General features: G+C 49.3%; 1 protein-coding gene across 8 annotated transcripts; it reads right to left on the bottom strand.

Moving 5' to 3' along the window:
- Positions 1 to 90: 90 nt before the first annotated feature.
- On the bottom strand, positions 91 to 18,982 carry grin1b (glutamate receptor, ionotropic, N-methyl D-aspartate 1b). Of its 8 annotated transcripts, XM_054773745.1 has the most exons (23): positions 18,704 to 18,968; positions 18,451 to 18,639; positions 18,111 to 18,367; positions 17,837 to 17,971; positions 17,588 to 17,764; positions 15,874 to 15,936; positions 15,257 to 15,354; positions 15,061 to 15,182; positions 12,721 to 12,895; positions 12,500 to 12,650; positions 10,513 to 10,599; positions 10,294 to 10,429; positions 10,091 to 10,218; positions 9,605 to 9,769; positions 9,415 to 9,533; positions 9,229 to 9,341; positions 9,011 to 9,159; positions 5,635 to 5,792; positions 5,396 to 5,557; positions 5,228 to 5,337; positions 2,655 to 2,800; positions 2,284 to 2,382; positions 91 to 1,535 (listed from the first exon to the last, which is right to left on the bottom strand). In XM_054773745.1, coding segments are annotated over exons 2-23 (2,817 nt in total). In that variant the 5' UTR covers positions 18,452 to 18,639; positions 18,704 to 18,968; the 3' UTR covers positions 91 to 1,469. The 8 variants fall into 8 exon arrangements, 7 of the variants coding, with proteins under 7 accessions (XP_054629720.1, XP_054629719.1, XP_054629723.1 ...); XR_008570069.1 differs by lacking the exon at positions 2,284 to 2,382 and adding an exon at positions 2,411 to 2,495 and having other exon boundaries at positions 10,091 to 10,429; positions 18,704 to 18,976; XM_054773744.1 differs by having other exon boundaries at positions 10,091 to 10,429; positions 18,704 to 18,982.
- Positions 18,983 to 20,206: the final 1,224 nt, after the last annotated feature.

Below are 20,206 nucleotides of genomic sequence, written 5' to 3'. Positions count from 1 at the left end.
ATAAACAGCATATTAGGCTGTGTATAATTTAACAAATATACATATGTATATTTCAGACTTGTAAAACCGTAAGTAAAACATTTGAGCAAATGAGAGCAAGACATTGAATTTATTGACCTGTCGGTCCGCTAGCATGCAGCCATGACAACACGTGACAGAAAGTAGAAAACCGGCAGGAGAAGTGGCCCGCCTTCTTCGTGATGACGTGCACACAGCAAATACGACATCGCGATGACGTCACCGTCAGGCTCCATTCGGGTAACGCGTTAGCATCAGCTCGTTAGCATTACAGCACGTCAGTCACTGACTGATGACATCACCAATGACGCCCCTTTAGCTGAGGCTAACAGGCGTTGCTACATCAGCATGGAGGAAACAGTTTGTGACAACAAGCAAAGGTTGGTGAGAAGTGCATTGTGGGAAATGTAGGTAGCTTAGCTTAGCTTAGTTTCAACTGTACACTAATGTACACATGATGATAATAATAATGTACTAACAAATGTACACATAATAATAATAATGTATTAACAACAGACATTGCAATCATTTCTTATAAAATACATCAAACAGTACGAGAATTCTTTACATAAAACTCAACCAGTCTTAAAACCAGACGCATCTTCTGTAGTCCAGGTCTAAACCTAGTCCTGGTCTAAGTTTTAACCTGTTTCAAAGTTGAACCAGGTCTAAAGTTAGTCCTGATCTAAGGTTGGACCAGGTCTAAAGTTAGTCCTGGCTGGTGTGTAAGGAATCCTTGAAGTCTTTGCTAGAAGAGGGTAAATGGCAAGCAAAGCATTTGATTGGTCGATGGGCGAGGTGTACATTTGACAACTATCAAAGTAGCACGCTAAATGAGCACAATCAGAATCAGAAAAACAACATTACAACAAGGGCAAATATTGTCGCGTGTGCACTGGCTGAATTAGCATAAATTAGCATTAGCCACATATGTACACGGAGAGCAGCTCAGTATTAGCAAAGACGCTACTGGTCCCAGTCCACAAACTAGCTACACACGCTAACATTAGCTGCTAACTAAACATTGGCCCTTTTTGATGCTACATGTTGCTCAACGCTAGTAAGAACCGTGACAAAGTGAGTAAAATCATTGCAACACGCTAAGCTAACATAGCATTTGCGTTGATTGGCAGGTGGAGGTAGACAGCTAGACATCATACACATGTGAAGACATCATTAGTGATGACATCATGCCATGGGACTGGGGGGGGCAGAGTTTGTGGGCAGTGACGTTAAAATATAGATGTATATATTCTACAAAGCTCATTAGACTTTTCATTTATTGCTCAGTTAATGAATACAAAAATAGACAAATATCTACTCAGTCAGCACACCAACACTACATGATTTACTTCCTGCCCCACAGGCTCCGCCCCTTTGATAAATGACAGGAACCACAAACACTACCAAGAGCTACCAAAAGAAAAGCACATCTGCGTGGCGGCAAGCGTTCAGACCACGGTGCTGACCGAGGGATCTGATAGGTTGATCTGTCCAGTGATGTCGGTCGGGTACGGCTACACGTTGAAGGAAAGAGAAAGAGAACGCATGTTAGCACCTCATCTGGTCAGGGGCGGGGCTTAACCTTCAAATCAAATGCATTCGTTTCATTTGGACCAATCAAAAGACAGCATCCTCAGAGAGTAACAGGAAGTCCCGCCCACTGCCCTCCTGGAGCCGCTCGGATGGACTCGGGACAGCGGGATCACCGCGCCCCTTCCCAACACTCCCCCCTCGGTCCCGGGTAACCGCCATCCTCTGAGCTGATGACATCACATCTTGTGAGGGCGAGGCGGCGGCGGGTGGATTTAAAAATGAAAGCTGACCACGCGCCGCCAACAAGGTCAGAGCGCGGCGCCAGCCAATCAGCACGCGGCTGACCTTTTCCGCTGCTGCAAGCGAAAAAGGTTAGCAGAGGACACGAGCGGTGTGAGAAGATGAACGCTGAGATGGCGGGAGGGAACACAGACGACGAGACAAGTGGACAGGGAGGACAAGACAGACAAAGATCCACAGTAGAGAAGAGACCACACACTCTGACCCTCAAAAACATGGAAAAAAAATCCCACGACAGCTAAACGCATGCGTCCTGTCCTCACGTCTTCATGTCCTTTTGTCCACGTGGAGCAAAGATGGCCGACGCACAGACAGTCAGCAAGGAGATGAGGGGGCGTGGCTTAGAGAGAAAAGATGGCAGCTTGACAGAAGAGGCGGAGGAGAGGACAGCAGGAAGAAGAGGAGGAGGAGGAGTCTTCATCTCCTTACCGTGGCGTCCACGGAGGCCCGACGCCGTTTGAGGTCGGAGGTCGCAGTGATGGACCTAAAAGAGCTTTTGGGCTCGGGCTCTGCTCTACTTTTCCTATCCTAAAATAGATGATACACGTTAACACACCTCCACACCGCCTACGCCTCTTCACCCACCTGCTGCACAGGAAACAGGAAGTGATGGTCCAGTAAAACAGAGTTTGTCCGTTTTACTACCGTGCCGCCGTGACAGCGACAAGACAGGAATCAAACGTACGACACACACATCAAATCAAGTCAAAGGAAATAAGAGGGGTGGGGGCAAGATGGAGGATGAATGACGCCAACACAGTGCGTGTGCGTGCGTGTGACCTCTGAACCCTGATGGATACCTGAAGGTTCTTTCTCCACACGTTGACGGCAGCAAACGCCAACTGCATCTGCTTCCTGCGAGCGTCCTTGTGGCGCTTGTACGCAATCTCAATGAAGATCAGGAAGATTCCAGCAACGATGCCGCCCGCCACCAGCATGAACACACCTGCGCCACACGCACCAATCAGCAAGGAGGAGGATAAGGGGCAGGGGTGTGTCTGTGTAGACAGGTCATGGTGGTCCACAAAAGGTTGAATGGAGGAAACTGAACTCCCCACCTTTAATCCAAAAGGCTTCTTCACTTCATTTGAGGTGTGAGTTCCCCTCTTTAGGTCCCTGGTGTGTGTCCCCCGGGGATGGTCCCCACAGGTTGTAGTTGTGGAGCTCGGTGTCGCCAACTCATTGGTGGCCTTTGTTCCCCTAGGACGGGACAATGTTCGGAGGAGAGCTGTCCGGGGACATGATCGCACGCAGACGATAGGCTATGGCGTAACCCTCTGTTCACTGATGCGGTCAGGCAACGACAGAACAAGACTCCAGTCTACCACGCCACCTCTACCTCACGCCAGGCTAGATCTGCCAGCTACTTCAACTTTGTCTTCGCACCACTTACTTCGGACGTGAGAATCAGCACGTCCAAGTCCAAGTCCATGGTTCTTGCCCGGAGAAGGGTGCCATCTCTGGGTCAAGCATGAGATCCTGCCCCAAGTGGAGGAGTTTAAGCACCTCAAGGTCTTGTTCATGAGTGGGGGAAGGATGGAACATGAGATGGACAGGTGGACTGGTGCAGCATCTGCATCGGCCCGTTGTGGTGAAGAGGGAGCTGAGACAAAAGGTAAAGCTCTCAATTTACCACCCTATCTTTGTTTCTACCCTCACTTATGGTCTTTGGGTAGTGACCCAAAGGACAAGATGGTGGGTACAAGCGGTCGAAATGAGTTTTCTCTGTAGGGTGGCTGGACTGTCCCTTAGAGGTAAGGTGAGAACCACCTGTCATCCGGGAGAAACTTGGAGTAGAAGCACTGCTCCTTCACATTGAGAGGAGCCAGATGAGGTGGCTGGGGCATCTGGTCACGATGCCTCCCGGACACCTCCCTGGCGAAGTTTTCAGGGCACATCTGCCCGGTAGGAGGCTTGGAGAAGACCCAGAACACGTTGGAGACACTATGTCTCTCAACTGGCCTGGGAATGGCTCGGCATCCACCAGGAGGAGCTGGACGAAGTAGCCGGGGAGAGGGAAGTCTGGGCTTCCCCGCTTAGGCTGCTGACCCCATGACCCCACCTCAGATAAGCGGAAGAAGATGAATGGATTGATGGGTTTCTACATGGCTGTGCCACGAGGTCATCAGTCTCCCCCGTTGTGGTGAACTTGTACATACATGGAAGAAGTGGGAAGGAAAACATCTTCATGAGGAGCCCAGCCACTGGTTCAGGTGTGTTGACGACACATGGGTTGACATCAAAACCTGCAAAGTAGATTGATTTACCAAACACATCAGCTCCGTTGACAAGAACATCCAATTCACCCAGGAGAACATCAGTGACGACACACTGCCGTTTTTGGACTGCATAGTGCAAGCAGGGGAGGACAGAACCTTAATACAGAGGTCTACAGGAAACCTAGTCACACAGAACAGTACCTACTTTTCCACTCCCATCACCCACGGGAACACAAGCTAGGGGCCACCAGAACACTCAACGACAGAGCAGAGAAGATCCCCGCCACTGACAATGGAAGACGGAAGAAGCAGACACACATCACAAAAGCTCTTTCCGACTGTGGATATCCTATCTGGGCCTTTGTCAAATGTGCCAGGAATAGGAGGGCCTTTACACCCCAGCCTGGGGATAGACACAGGGGACCATGGTGGTGACACCTCACATGGCTGGTTTGTCAGAGATACTTCTTTCCAATCACAACATACCTATGCAGTTCAATCCCACCAACCCATCCATCCATCCATCCATCCATCCATTTTCTTCTGCTTATCTGGGTCCGACTCCGGGTCACGGGGGCAGTAGTCTCAGTAGGGTCCCTTGGCCTTCTCCTGGCTGGGCATGGCCAAAACACCTCGCCAACCCAAAGGACAAAATGGCAAAAAGCAAACTCAGCAGTGTTGTTTATGCAGTGCAGTGCAGGAGGGGTCAACAACGTCTACGCTGGTGAAACCAAACAATCTCTACACAACATAGCAGGGCACTTTCTGCAAGCCCCGAGTCAGACAACAATTTGCATCTCCAAAAGGAGGGACATTCCTTTGAGGACGTCGTGACATCATGTCGGGACATCTCTCCCCTGCCGATTCTCCCGTTCTAGGGGAACAAAGGCCACTAACGAGTTGTTTTGCCACCAGCCAGGTGAAGGATTTATTGCTATGCAACAGTGTCCTTACCACCACAACAACATCCCGTGGTGACCACCAGCAGGGCATACACCCACCCTGGAGGGTGAGGGGAACTCCACACTTAAGATGTAGAACTGAAGAAGCCTTTTGGATTCAAGGTGAAACGTCTTCAATAATAGGAGTCCAGTTGTCTCCATTCAACCTTTTACAGAAGAAGGAGAAAAGATGATAAATGAGAGCGCTCTGACCTGCCATGTTCTCAAAGGTCAGGGTAGCGGGAGCGTTGCTCCTGGAGTCGCACTCCTGGTATCGAACCCACGTCTTGTCCAGGTCCTCCATGAAGCCATTCTCGTGAGAGCTGTTGACAGATGGAGGATGTGGGCGTGGTCACATGCTGAGGTCAGGTGCTTCCTCACCTGAGAATAGCAAGGGACACGTTCTGCTTCCAGGGACTGTCCTTCCTCATTCCGATCCCGAATCCCGAGCGGAAGAAAAGTTCTCCTGTGGTCACCAGGTCGCACTTCTGGGACGCCTCGAACTCCAGCACGGCGCTGTCCCAGATGAAGGCGTGCAGCTTGCTGTGGGGGACAGAGCAAAGGTCAGCGAGCTCCGTGATAGGCCGGCGTGGCCGTCATGTGATCCCCACGCCTCTCACTTGTCTCGCACGGCCTGGATGGCCTCAGCGGCGCTCTCGTAGTTGTGCTTCTCCATGTGGCGGTACATGGTGCTCAGCTCCACTTGGCGCCGGAAGTAGATGTCCACCGAGCTCTGCTTGACCGTCGCATAGATGAACTTGTCTGACGGGTTACGAAGCTGAAGAACACACGCCGCAACGTCACACGCTAAACACGTTACACTTGCCACACACGCTACACACATTACACACACCGCAGAATCACACGCTACACACATTACACACACCGCAGAATCACACGCTACACACATTACACACGACACACACACATATGCCACACATGCTACATATGCTACACATGCTACACACATTATACACACATTACACAGGACACACACACACTACCGTCATATGCTACACACATTATACACACTGCAACATCACATGCTCCATACATTACACAGGTTACACACAACACACACACCACCGTCACATGCTACATATGCTACACACCCTGCACTGTAACACTACACACGCTACTCATGCAAAACACATGACATATGCTACACATGCCGTACCGTCACACACCACTCATGCTACACATGCTACCAACCATGCCATGTGCAGATGATGTGATGAAGCTGATGATGATGATGATGCATGAGGATCCTGGCATGAGGATGATGTGATGATGGCATGAGGATGATATGATGCATGAAGATGATGTGATGCATGAAGATGAGGATGATGCATGAAGATGATGTGATGCATGAAGATGAGGATGATGCATGAAGATGATGTGACGCATGAAGATGAGGATGATGCATGAAGATGATGTGATGCATGAAGATGTGATGCATGAAGATGAGGATGATGCATGAAGATGAGGATGATGCATGAAGATGAGGATGATGCATGAAGATGATGATGATGCATGAAGATATGATGCATGAAGATGATGTGATGCATGAAGATGAGGATGATGCATGAAGATGAGGATGATGCATGAAGATGATGTGATGCATGAAGATGATGATGATGCATGAAGATGAGGATGATGCATGAAGATGAGGATGATGCATGAAGATGAGGATGATGTATGAAGATGATGTGATGCATGAAGATGAGGATGATGCATGAAGATGAGGATGATGCATGAAGATGAGGATGATGCATGAAGATGAGGATGATGTATGAAGATGATGTGATGCATGAAGATGAGGATGATGCATGAAGATGATGATGCATGAAGATGATGATGATGCATGAAGATGAGGATGATGCATGAAGATGAGGATGATGCATGAAGATGAGGATGATGTATGAAGATGATGTGATGCATGAAGATGAGGATGATGCATGAAGATGAGGATGATGCATGAAGATGAGGATGATGTATGAAGATGATGTGATGCATGAAGATGAGGATGATGCATGAAGATGATGATGCATGAAGATGATGTGATGCATGAAGATGAGGATGATGCATGAAGATGATGTGATGCATGAAGATGAGGATGATGCATGAAGATGAGGATGATGCATGAAGATGATGTGATGCATGAAGATGATAATGATGCATGAAGATGAGGATGATGCATGAAGATGATGTGATGCATGAAGATGAGGATGATGCATGAAGATGAGGATGATGCATGAAGATGAGGATGATGCATGAAGATGAGGATGATGCATGAAGATGATGATGATGCATGAAGATGAGGATGATGCATGAAGATGAGGATGATGCATGAAGATGATGATGATGCATGAAGATGATGTGATGCATGAAGATGAGGATGATGCATGAAGATGATGTGATGCATGAAGATGAGGATGATGCATGAAGATGAGGATGATGCATGAAGATGATGTGATGCATGAAGATGATGTGATGCATGAAGATGAGGATGATGCATGAAGATGAGGATGATGCATGAAGATGATGTGATGCATGAAGATGAGGATGATGCATGAAGATGATGATGATGCATGAAGATGAGGATGATGCATGAAGATGAGGATGATGCATGAAGATGATGATGATGCATGAAGATGAGGATGATGCATGAAGATGATGTGATGCATGAAGATGAGGATGATGCATGAAGATGATGTGATGCATGAAGATGAGGATGATGCATGAAGATGATGTGATGCATGAAGATGAGGATGATGCATGAAGATGATGTGATGCATGAAGATGATGATGATGCATGAAGATGATGTGATGCATGAAGATGAGGATGATGCATGAAGATGATGTGATGCATGAAGATGAGGATGATGCATGAAGATGAGGATGATGCATGAAGATGATGTGATGCATGAAGATGAGGATGATGCATGAAGATGATGTGATGCATGAAGATGAGGATGATGCATGAAGATGATGATGATGCATGAAGATGAGGATGATGCATGAAGATGATGTGATGCATGAAGATGAGGATGATGCATGAAGATGATGTGATGCATGAAGATGAGGATGATGCATGAAGATGATGTGATGCATGAAGATGATGATGATGCATGAAGATGATGTGATGCATGAAGATGAGGATGATGCATGAAGATGATGTGATGCATGAAGATGAGGATGATGCATGAAGATGAGGATGATGCATGAAGATGATGTGATGCATGAAGATGAGGATGATGCATGAAGATGAGGATGATGCATGAAGATGAGGATGATGCATGAAGATGATGTGATGCATGAAGATGATGTGATGCATGAAGATGAGGATGATGCATGAAGATGAGGATGATGCATGAAGATGAGGATGATGCATGAAGATGATGTGATGCATGAAGATGAGGATGATGCATGAAGATGAGGATGATGTATGAAGATGATGTGATGCATGAAGATGAGGATGATGCATGAAGATGATGTGATGCATGAAGATGAGGATGATGCATGAAGATGATGTGATGCATGAAGATGAGGATGATGCATGAAGATGAGGATGATGTATGAAGATGATGTGATGCATGAAGATGAGGATGATGCATGAAGATGAGGATGATGCATGAAGATGAGGATGATGCATGAAGATGAGGATGATGCATGAAGATGATGATGATGCATGAAGATGAGGATGATGCATGAAGATGAGGATGATGCATGAAGATGATGATGATGCATGAAGATGAGGATGATGCATGAAGATGAGGATGATGCATGAAGATGATGATGCATGAAGATGAGGATGATGCATGAAGATGAGGATGATGCATGAAGATGATGATGATGCATGAAGATGAGGATGATGCATGAAGATGAGGATGATGCATGAAGATGAGGATGATGCATGAAGATGATGTGATGCATGAGGATGTTGGCATGGTGGTGATAACCTGAGGATGATGTGATGATGGCGTGAGGATTCACCCTGGGGTCGTTGATGCCAGTGATGCGCTCCTCAGGCCGGTCCAGCACCAGGAAGGCCGCCAGGTTGGCGGTGTACGAGGCCACGATGATCATGGCAAATCCCGCCCACACCATTCCCAGAATCCTCGCTGAGAAACTGCGCGGGGCTCCTGCGACAAGGAAGACAGACGTGAGGCAGCGGACATGAGGACGCGCCCTCCACAGGTGACATCACTCACCTTCTCCGATCCCAGAGTTGAGCAAGACTCCCCACGAGAACCACATGGCCGAGGAAAGGGTGAGGGCGTCTTCTTCCTCCTCTTCGCTGTTGACTTTAAACCTTCCAAACGGGCTGCACGTGCACACACGCAGCATGTTAGCACGTTGGCCGGGACGCGTCACATGACACACGCATGTGTGCTCACCTGAAGCGGTCTAATAGGTAGAGCATCACTGCCACCACGTGGACCGACAGGCCCACTAAGAGCCACAGCGTGCTTTGGAACGGCTGCATGAACGAGTCCAGAGTGCTGCGGGGGATTTCCTGCACACATGCGGTCATTCAGGTAGCGGGCCCCCCAAACAAGGTCACGTGACATGCTACACCATGCTCACCTTCTTCACCAGGATGGTGAGGCCCTGATATTTGAAGGGCTTGGAGAACTCGATGTACTGAGCACGCTCGTTGTTGATGGTGAGCGGGGCCACGATCATGTCGGCCAGACCCCCCAGCAGCTCCCCCATCATGCCATTCCACTCCTTTTTGTTGCTGTTGTTCACCTGGCGGGCGGAGCCTCGTTAGGGCACGCTGCGGGTCACGTGACGCTCGGCGCAGAGGTGACAACATGCGAGATGGAGGGACGGTCGTCATGGTAACAAGGGTGATGAATGATTCGGGTGAGCTGGAGGAAGGCGACATCGGCGATATCACAGTGATATCGCTGTGATATCACAGTAAGGTGGACACAAGCATCTAGACAACCATGTGACGACCTCCAGCCAATGATCACTGACAGGTGCTGTGTTGTGATGAAAGGTGAGCATGAGCGGAATGATACCACCTGCCGGTCAGGCACAGGTGCATGCTGGGAGTCCACTTACTCGCTCTTGGGTGCCAAATTTTCCGTCAGCCACCAGGTGGACCTCGTAGGTAAAGTTCATGCTCATAGCGAGCTTGATGAGAAGGTCGATGCAGAAACCATAGCAACACTGGGGAACTATGGGCTGCCCTGCAACACACACACACACACACACACACACGTATGTGCACATAAGGTCACACCTGCTGGGCTGCTTATTCTCACCTGGGATGGTCCCGTTGGGTCCAGTGCAGATGACCTTCTTGATGAGGACACCATTGACGGAGTACTCCTCTTTGCACGTGCCGTCAGCCTTTGTTGGCTTCACATACACAAAAGGCTCCTGGTGGATGGTCACAATCTACACACACATGCACACACACACACACACACACGCATGGTTGCAGCTGTGCCAAGCAATAAGAGAGCAGTTTTGTTGCCAACCTTCAGTTTGGTTGACATCTGATAACCGATTGGCCTCTCAGTCTCCCCACCAGGCCAGATGATCTTCCTCTGGGGGTTCATCACCACCTGACACACACACACCAGTTAGCAGGTGTGATTGTTAGCAGGTATGATAGTTAGCAGGTATGATAGTTAGCAGGTGTGATAGTTAGCCGGTATGATAGTTAGCAGGTGTGATTGTTAGCAGGTATTATAGTTTGCAGGTGTGATAGTTAGCAGGTGTGATAGTTAGCAGGTATTATAGTTTGCAGGTGTGATAGTTAGCCGGTATGATAGTTAGCAGGTGTGATAGTTAGCAGGTGTGATAGTTAGCAGGTATTATAGTTAGCAGGTGTGATAGTTAGCAGGTGTGATAGTTAGCAGGTATTATAGTTTGCAGGTGTGATAGTTAGCCGGTATGATAGTTAGCAGGTGTGATAGTTAGCAGGTGTGATAGTTAGCCGGTATGATAGTTAGCAGGTGTGATAGTTAGCCGGTATGATAGTTAGCAGGTGTGATTGTTAGCAGGTATGATAGTTAGCAGGTGTGATAGTTAGCAGGTGTGATAGTTAGCCGGTATGATAGTTAGCAGGTGTGATTGTTAGCAGGTATGATAGTTAGCAGGTGTGATAGTTAGCAGGTGTGATAGTTAGCAGGTGTGATTGTTAGCAGGTGTGATAGTTAGCAGGTGTGATAGTTAGCAGGTATTATAGTTTGCAGGTGTGATAGTTAGCAGGTGTGATAGTTAGCAGGTGTGATAGTTAGCCGGTATGATAGTTAGCCGGTATGATAGTTAGCAGGTGTGATTGTTAGCAGGTATGATAGTTAGCAGGTGTGATAGTTAGCAGGTATTATAGTTAGCCGGTATGATAGTTAGCAGGTGTGATAGTTAGCAGGTGTGATAGTTAGCAGGTATTATAGTTTGCAGGTGTAATAGTTAGCCGGTATGATAGTTAGCAGGTGTGATAGTTAGCAGGTGTGATTGTTAGCAGGTATGATAGTTGGCAGGTGTGATAGTTAGCAGGTGTGATAGTTAGCAGGTATTATAGTTTGCAGGTGTGATAGTTAGCCGGTATGATAGTTAGCAGGTGTGATAGTTAGCAGGTGTGATAGTTAGCCGGTATGATAGTTAGCAGGTGTGATAGTTAGCAGGTGTGATAGTTAGCAAGTGTGATAGTTAGCCGGTATGATAGTTAGCAGGTGTGATTGTTAGCAGGTGTGATAGTTAGCCGGTATGATAGTTAGCAGGTGTGATTGTTAGCAGGTATGATAGTTAGCAGGTGTGATAGTTAGCAGGTGTGATAGTTAGCAGGTATTATAGTTTGCAGGTGTGATAGTTAGCCGGTATGATAGTTAGCAGGTGTGATAGTTAGCAGGTGTGATAGTTAGCCGGTATGATAGTTAGCAGGTGTGATTGTTAGCAGGTATGATAGTTAGCAGGTGTGATAGTTAGCAGGTGTGATAGTTAGCAGGTGTGATAGTTTGCAGGTGTAATAGTTAGCCGGTATGATAGTTAGCAGGTGTGATAGTTAGCAGGTGTGATAGTTAGCCGGTATGATAGTTAGCAGGTGTGATAGTTAGCCGGTATGATAGTTAGCAGGTGTGATTGTTAGCAGGTGTGATAGTTAGCAGGTGTGATAGTTAGCAGGTATTATAGTTTGCAGGTGTGATAGTTAGCCGGTATGATAGTTAGCAGGTGTGATAGTTAGCAGGTGTGATAGTTAGCCGGTATGATAGTTAGCAGGTATGATAGTTAGCAGGTGTGATAGTTAGCCGGTATGATAGTTAGCAGGTGTGATAGTTAGCAGGCATGATAGTTAGCAGGTGTGATAGTTAGCAGGTGTGATAGTTAGCCGGTATGATAGTTAGCAGGTGTGATAGTTAGCCGGTATGATAGTTAGCAGGTGTGATAGTTAGCAGGTATTATAGTTTGCAGGTGTGATAGTTAGCCGGTATGATAGTTAGCAGGTATGATAGCTGTGTGTACCTGAGATCCGTTGAAGATCCCAACAGGGACGAGGCGTCCGGGTTTCTGGAGGTAGTTGAGGATGCTGTAGGTTGCGAAGCGTCGGTCGCCATCGTCGTTGAACTCGATTCGTCCAGTCAGGCCGTCGGGATATTTTGATGACATCAGCACCCTGACGAGGCCCACGAGACTTTGATGACATGTTGCCAAAGGTCACATCAACCGTCCAAGGCATGGCTGACCTTTTGAAGAGGGGTCCCGTCCTCCAGATGTTGGTGTTTCCCACGCAGCCTCGCGGCGGCTCCGTGATGTTCTCCTTCTCGAAGAGCTCCTGCAGCGACTGCGCCACCACCGCCACGGCATCCGTGATGTGGGCCGACTCGTTCTTACCATTAATCAGCTGCAGACCCAGCAGGCCTGCACGCAGCCGCAAACGTTAAACAGTGCTACCACGTGTCCAAGTCACACGCACGCTCCAAAGGTCATTAAGCCGACACGGTCAATTATGCTTCAATGTCATTGAAGGTCACACATTGGAGGCATGCTGGGAGTTCACAACCGTTTGTTCTACTTCCTCTTCACAGCTGTTAGCTAACACTGTTAGCATTCCTGCTGACTGGATAAGTGCTAGCATTGTCGTGTTGTCGCTGAGCTGAGGAATGAGGAATGCTAACAATGCCAGCAGGCAGCAGCTCAGCTAGCATGGGTGTCCTTCATGCGTCAGCAAGGTCACCTGACTTCTCATTGTGTTTTATTTATATTGTTTTTAGTTTTACTGTGGCATGGCGTGTGTGTGTGTGTGTGTGTGTGTGTGTGCGTGTGCATGTGCGCATGTGAGACATGTTGTGATTGGCAGCCCTGCTGATGAAGCTTTTACTGTGAAAGGGTGGAAGGCCAGAACCTCCTGCAGACACAAACGGCTGCGACTTGTGACTTGAGCCATGAAGTCACATGACATCATGGGATGTCATGTGACTTCACTATTGGCTGATCTACTGACTATTGGCTGATCTGCTGATTGACTCCGCCCAAGGTGCAGTGGGCGGGGTCTGGGCGGACCAATGGCAGTGTGTAAATAATCAAGCGTCTTACCAGTCAGTCCACCTCATGTTAGCGTAGCAACGCTAGCTGTCTGTCTGCCCCCCCACCTCAAACATGACCCTCCCACACCACCCACCCCCAACCCTCGCCGGTCTAACACGACAAGACGGGCGGCGTGAGGAAAGATGCTAAAGAAACAAACAAAAGATGTTAGCACATTGAAAAGCACACGCTAGCTAGCAGGGGTGCAAACATTCATCATGTAGGACATAAATACGTAAGTATGATGTATAATACATATGTTCTACGTGTACCAGTCATGGAACGTACGACACTCGACCTCCAGCTGACATGATGCATTCTAATCAAAAATAAATGTTACATTTCAAAATGACTGACAATAAAATAAAATGTATGGATGCTAACAGCATACTAATAATATACAAACATATGCTAACTCACAGAATGATGTGAAAATGAATAGTTACACCCCCAGCAACAATGAAAGCTTTAAACATGGCTGACATGTTTAAATGTTCAACCACACGCCGCTAAGAAGCTAATTAGCGCTAACCACCATTAGCTTCCTGCATCAGAGCCGCCATGTTTCCATCAATGTTTTACATACAATGGCACATGTAACCCATAGCAACCACCCGCTACACACAAACACTACACGTAACACTGCCACTTTAACAACATCACCTACTAGAAGCATAACACCCACATGCTAATGGAGCTGAATGCTACCCTTACAGCCGTATACCATCCACATGCTGATGTAGCTAAATACTAACCTTTCAGCCGCATACCATCCACATCCTAATGTAGCTAAATGCTAACCTTACAGCCGCATACCATCCACATTCGAATGTAGCTAAATGCTAACCTTACAGCTGCATACCATCCACATGCTAATGTAGCTAAATGATAACCTTATAGCTGTTTAACACCACATGCTAACATAGCTAAAACCTAACCCTACAGCTGTTAACATCCACATACTAATGTAGCTAGATGCTAACCCTACGGCTGTTAAACTCTACATACTAACATAACTAAATGCTAACCCTGCAGCTGTTTAAAACCACATGCTAATGTTGGTACATGCTAACCCTACAGGTGTTCACATCCACATGCAAATGTAGCTAAAAGCTAACCCTACAGCTGTGAACATCCACATGCTAACATAGCTAAATGCTAACCCTAAAGCTGTTTAACATCCACATGCTAATGTATTTAAATGCTAACTCTACAACTGCGTAACATCCGCATGATAATGCTGCTAAATGCTAACCCTTTGACTGTCATGGTAACGTAGCTAAATGCTAACAGTACACATGCTAATGTAACAGGTTAGTGTCAGCTGTGTGGGCATTAAGGCCACTGAGACTGTCTAATTGCTGGAAAGTTTCACCTGAATCGATATGGTCTTCTATCTGTCCGTGTGTGGACATGTGGGCAGATGGACAGTTGGAAGCGGAGCGGTGAAACGAGACAGACAAAAGAGAAGGACAGGGAGGAAGACGAGGCTGACGTACCGTCTGGAGCTTCACTCAAAGCTTTTCCGGTCATTTCTCTCTCACCGACGATCCAAACGTAACCAGAACCCGTCATGTTGAGCTGCCGAGCTGCTTTGTAAACACCTGCTGCTTCGTCCTCGCTAAAGACGTGTTAAGACTTCGTCAGCAAACCGCTAGCTAGCATAAGCGGCTAGTCGTGTGACTTGTGACTGACCTGGCAGACAGGATGATGACTCGGGCCTCCAGGTCCTTGGCCTCCAGCAGCAGAGAGGTCAGGTTGGTGTCCTGATTGAACAGCAGGACCTTCTCGGCCTGGACGTCCAACACAGGGGACAGCACACATCATAGGACACGCCGTGTTAGCTTGCACGCGGGCCACGCGCCCTCCCCTCCCGACAACCACGCCCCCGACCATGCTCCCTCTCGCCCCAGTGTGGGGGGGGGCATAAAATGGAGGGCGGGACAAAAGTGGCACATGCAAGAGTCCAACCAACCAATCAGGGACGTGCACGTTGAGAGAGCGCTGATGCAACCGCAAATCAAAGAAAAGACTCGAGTGGCGTGGGGGTGGGGGGGGGGCAGAGGAGTGGGTGGGTCTGTCCCGCCCACTGACCCAGTCCCCGCATGCAACCCTCACATGGGGGGAGGTGGGACTAGGGGCGGGGGTGGTGTCGTCTGTCCTTTGCTAACATTCCCACGAGTCATGACAACAGAAAGGAAAGATGGCGGCCACCAGGATAACAGTCTATCTTGGATCTGGGTGGGCGGGGCTCGGCATCACCAGGCCGGTTGGGCGGCGTGCATCGTGGGCGTGACCATGCAAGGTTATACCTTAGGCGTTCTCCTGAAGTCAAAGTTGTGGTGGTCCACGTTTTCATAGTTCCTGATTTTAGTCTGATGATGGTCATGTGACACAGAGACAGAACGACACAACAGTCAGAGAACAACAAACAACCTGCAAACACAGCACTGTGCCCGGCTCCGCCCACGCAAGCCTGACTCCGCCCACTCAACTTGTGCTTTCTCCGCTCAAGGAAACGAATGACATGTTTACTTTCAGGAAGTCTTTCTTTTCTGAATTCAAACGTGGAAAGCGAAGACTTGTTTGTCGCTAGCTGAAGAATAAACATAGCTTAGCCTCGCTTCACACGGCAGCTACAGGCTGATCTGCTAGCTGTTAGCCCTGAGTCCACTGCCGATGTTAGCAAACATTAAACTCCCTTGTAGCAGATATCTGCGTGCATGGTTAGCGGCCCCGTGTCGCGGAGCTGAAGTACCTTGGGGTCCTGTTCACCAGTGAGGGAAGGATGGAACGCGAGATGGACAGGCGGGTTGGTGCGGCGTCTACAGCTGATTCACGTTCCTACCCTCACCTGTGGTCATGAGCTTTGGGTACGGAGTGGACTGGAAGGACAACAGTACTGTCATCCGGGACAAACTCGGCATAGAGGCGCTGCTGCTCCGCATTGAGAGGGTTGGGGGTTAGGGGTTAGGGCGTCTGGTCAGGATGCCTCCCGGCACGTCCGGCTGGTAGGAGGCTTCGGGGACGACCCAGGACACGTTGGAGAGGCTCTGTCTCTCAACTGGCCTGGGAACGCCTCGAGCTCCACCGGGAGGAGCTGGATGTAACAGCCAGGGAGGGACGGGGAAGTCTGGGCTTCCCTGCTTAGGCTGCTGCCCCCGAGACCCGACTAAGCAGAGGAAGCTAGATGGGTGCTTAGTGGGCTAGAAATAATCAACACGCTAACTCAGCCCAGTGGTGGCCTACAAAGTAGCTGTGACGCTAAGCTAGTGTGGCGGCACCGTGTCCCATTAGTCCTCGTTTGTCTGCTCCAGCGGTGGTTCTCATTAAATTTACATCCCAGCACTCGCTCTGCATGGCCTGTATTTGGGACACCAGGCTTTTATTGTGAAAACTCATCCAGAGTTAGCACTTTGGCAGTTGACACTGATTGCCACCAGTGACTTTAGGTGCTTGCTGGATAGTTGGTTACGCATGTTGGCTTGGTTGCTCTTCGTCGTTTGCTAGCATGTTAGCAGCTGGTCTGTTAGCGATCTGTTAGCAAACATTCATGTGCTGCCTCTCTGATCAAACATTCAACAAGCCGTTGTCCGCTCGGATGCTAAAAAAGGGGCGTCTGCTTTCCTCCGCAGTGGCGCGACTCATGTTAGCATGGCGGCGGGCCGAAGCGAAGCCACACTCGTAGCAAACAAGTCAACATGATGATAGGTTGCTCTCACTTGCTAACAAATGCTAACGGGTGCCGGAGGGGGAGGGGGGGCGACAGCTGCAGGGGTGTTCCAGTTGTCGCGCAGCTAACGTCTCGCTTAAACGTCTCTGTTGGTGAGGAGCAGGAAGTCGTTAGCAACAGCGCCTGAGTCACATGATGTTGACACACAAAGAAAAGACGAAAGCGGTGGAAGACGAGGAGGATGAGGATGAATGCGACTGTCTTTGTGAGGACAAAGGGGGGTTGTCTCTGGGACATGGACATGATGGACGCAATGTCCTCACAAAGAGGCGTGTGCGTGTGCGTGTGCTCACTTTAGTCTCCTTCTCCTCCAGCAGCGTTTCCAGTCTCTTCTGCGCCGCTCGCCCTTCGTGGTCGTCACTGACGATGAGGATGATGTGGTTCCACCTGAACTCCCGCATCAGGTCGAACCAGACGTTGGCCTGGTGCGAGTACGGCGGCACCGTCCTCAGGAAGGACAGGTGGATGCTCTGAGGGAAACGAGGAGGTCACGTGAGCACGCTAGCACGGCAGGCGCATGCAAGATGGCGGGCGGGCATCACCTTGTCGGAGTAGATGGACATGCGCGTGGTCAGGCCCACCACGGGGATGCGGTAGAAGCCCGCCGTGTAGGAGACGGGCGTGGGTGTCAGGTGGTCGTTGGACTGAGGCGGGTGGCTCACCAGGATGGCGTACACCTGCAGCACGACAACACGCCATCTTTGATGTGTGTGTGCGTGCGTGTTTAATCCCGGTGTGGATTAATGCTGTGTTAATCTGACGGACGCCATGTTGGCCTTCTGGCGGAGCTGAGGGTGATTGACAGGATGAGGTCACCTGGTTGTAGATGAGGTCCTCGCAGACGGACAGCGCCATCTGGATGGCGTTGGGCTTGTGCGTGACGGAGATGGCGTTCATCTTGAACTTGTCGCGGCCGTAGAGGGCGTTGGCGTGGCTGACGGCCTCCTTGAACACCTGCTCGTAGCGCTTCTGGCTCAGCACGGCGCCCACGTTGACCAGCCGCGGCTCGCAGCCGCACAACGCCACCGAGCTGCAGTGCAGCACCGCCAGCAGCAGCGCACCGCGCACCTCCACTGGGGGGCGCCGCGGGTACGTGGTTAGCGTCCGTGCCGTCATTGTGGGAGAAGGTGTTGAAACAATAAAAGCTGAGACTTACTCTTTAAGACGCTGCTTTCAAAATAAAAGTCCAAACGGCTGCTTGTTGGTTGTGACGTCACAGGTTGATCATCTGCTTTGCTGCTTCAATGTCGTCAATCATCTTCTTCTTCTCCTCCTTCGTCGTCCGCGTCACAACCGCGCTGACATGCTGGCTCCTCTCGCGCGCTCCGTCCTGTTGATTCCCGCGCTGCACGCGACAACAACATCGACATCAGACACACACACGCGCGCCCACGCACACCTTGACTTACCCTTCTTGTCTGCGCGCGAATGACCCGATGATGCTCGCGAGCTCGCTCGCGCCTGTCCTTGATGCTCACGCGCGGTCCCGAGGCGGAGGACAAGACAGGGAGTCGCGCGGGAACGGGACCGCGAGCACGAGCACGAGCACGAGCGTCCGGCTCTGCTTGTTGCTAGTTAACGAAGCGAAGACGCGCGCGCTGCAACGCGCATGCGCGCGTTTACACACACGTAGACATTCAACAGCTGTTTCTAATATTGTGGCCGTGACGTCACCAACATGTTCATACGTATCCGCATGCTCGGTTAACAAGTAACAAGTCCCACTCTCCCGCTTCGACCACGTGACGTCAGCGACGTTACCTGCTCAATGTCAGTCAAAGATGCCTCGCCTGTCACGTGACCTGGCACTGATGAACAAGGCTGTGACCTGATTGACGTGGTGTGTGTGACGTCACGACGCCAGCACGGCACGTAATATGACCTCAATGTCACGCGCCGTCTTCTCGTTGCAGGCCAGCGAGTACACACGCACGTGTGGGGGAGGGGCGACCAGCATTGCCAAAGAGACTTGAGTCAGGGGTGTCCAACGCGCAGCCCGGGGGCCATTTTTGAAAAATACAATTCAACAAGAAAAGAACAGCAAAATGGAAAAAAACCAGCAGTCATTTCGAAAAGTCACAATATCACAAGGAAAAGACATCATATCAAGTCATAATATCATGATATCAAGTCATAATATCATGATATCATGCCATCTTGTGGGCAAAAATGTCATTTTATGAGAGTCCTAATTTGACGAAACATCATTTTTAGAAGAGCATGGGCCGCATGGTTGTCTAGTGGTTAGCATGTTGGCCCCCCAGGAACAGTCAGGAGATGGGAAGACCTGGGTTCCAATCTCTGTTGGGCATTTCTGTGTGGAGTTTGCATGTTCTCCCCGTGTGTGTGGGGGGGTTTTCTGGGTACTCCGGTTTCCTCCCACATTCCAAAAACATGCATGTTAGCTTCATTGGAGACTCTAAATTGTCCATAGGTATGAATGTGAGTGTTTGTCTATATGTGCCCTGCCATTGGCTGGACACCAGGCCAGGGTGTACCCCGCCTGTCGCCCCAAGTCAGTTGGGATAGGCTCCAGCATACCCCTGCCACCCTAATGAGGAGAAGCAGCATAGAAGATGGCTGGATGGAAAATGTTCTGAAGTTCATATTATCCATGTTCTGTGCTGCTCATTAGGGTCGCTGGCGTAAGCTGGAGTCTATCCCAGCTGCATAATATCATGAGGAACAAAGCAAAGAATGAAGGTGAACATTTTGGAAAATTAGGTTGGGAACAATGGTGTCCTGAAGAGAATGAAGCCATAAATCACAAGGAAAAGTAGTCGTTTTACGGGAATAAAGTCACAATATTCTCAGGAAGAAAACATGCATAAGCCTGAAATATAAAAAAAACAGATGTCATTTTGGCTGTGAGGAGAATCAAATCATTATGTTGTGGGCAATAAAGTCCTAAC

The sequence above is a fragment of the Dunckerocampus dactyliophorus genome, chromosome 4 (assembly GCF_027744805.1).
Source record: "Dunckerocampus dactyliophorus isolate RoL2022-P2 chromosome 4, RoL_Ddac_1.1, whole genome shotgun sequence".
Lineage (NCBI taxonomy): Eukaryota > Metazoa > Chordata > Actinopteri > Syngnathiformes > Syngnathidae > Dunckerocampus > Dunckerocampus dactyliophorus.
Note: the sequence above shows the minus strand (reverse complement) of the source record. Positions and strands in the feature narration are given on the sequence as shown.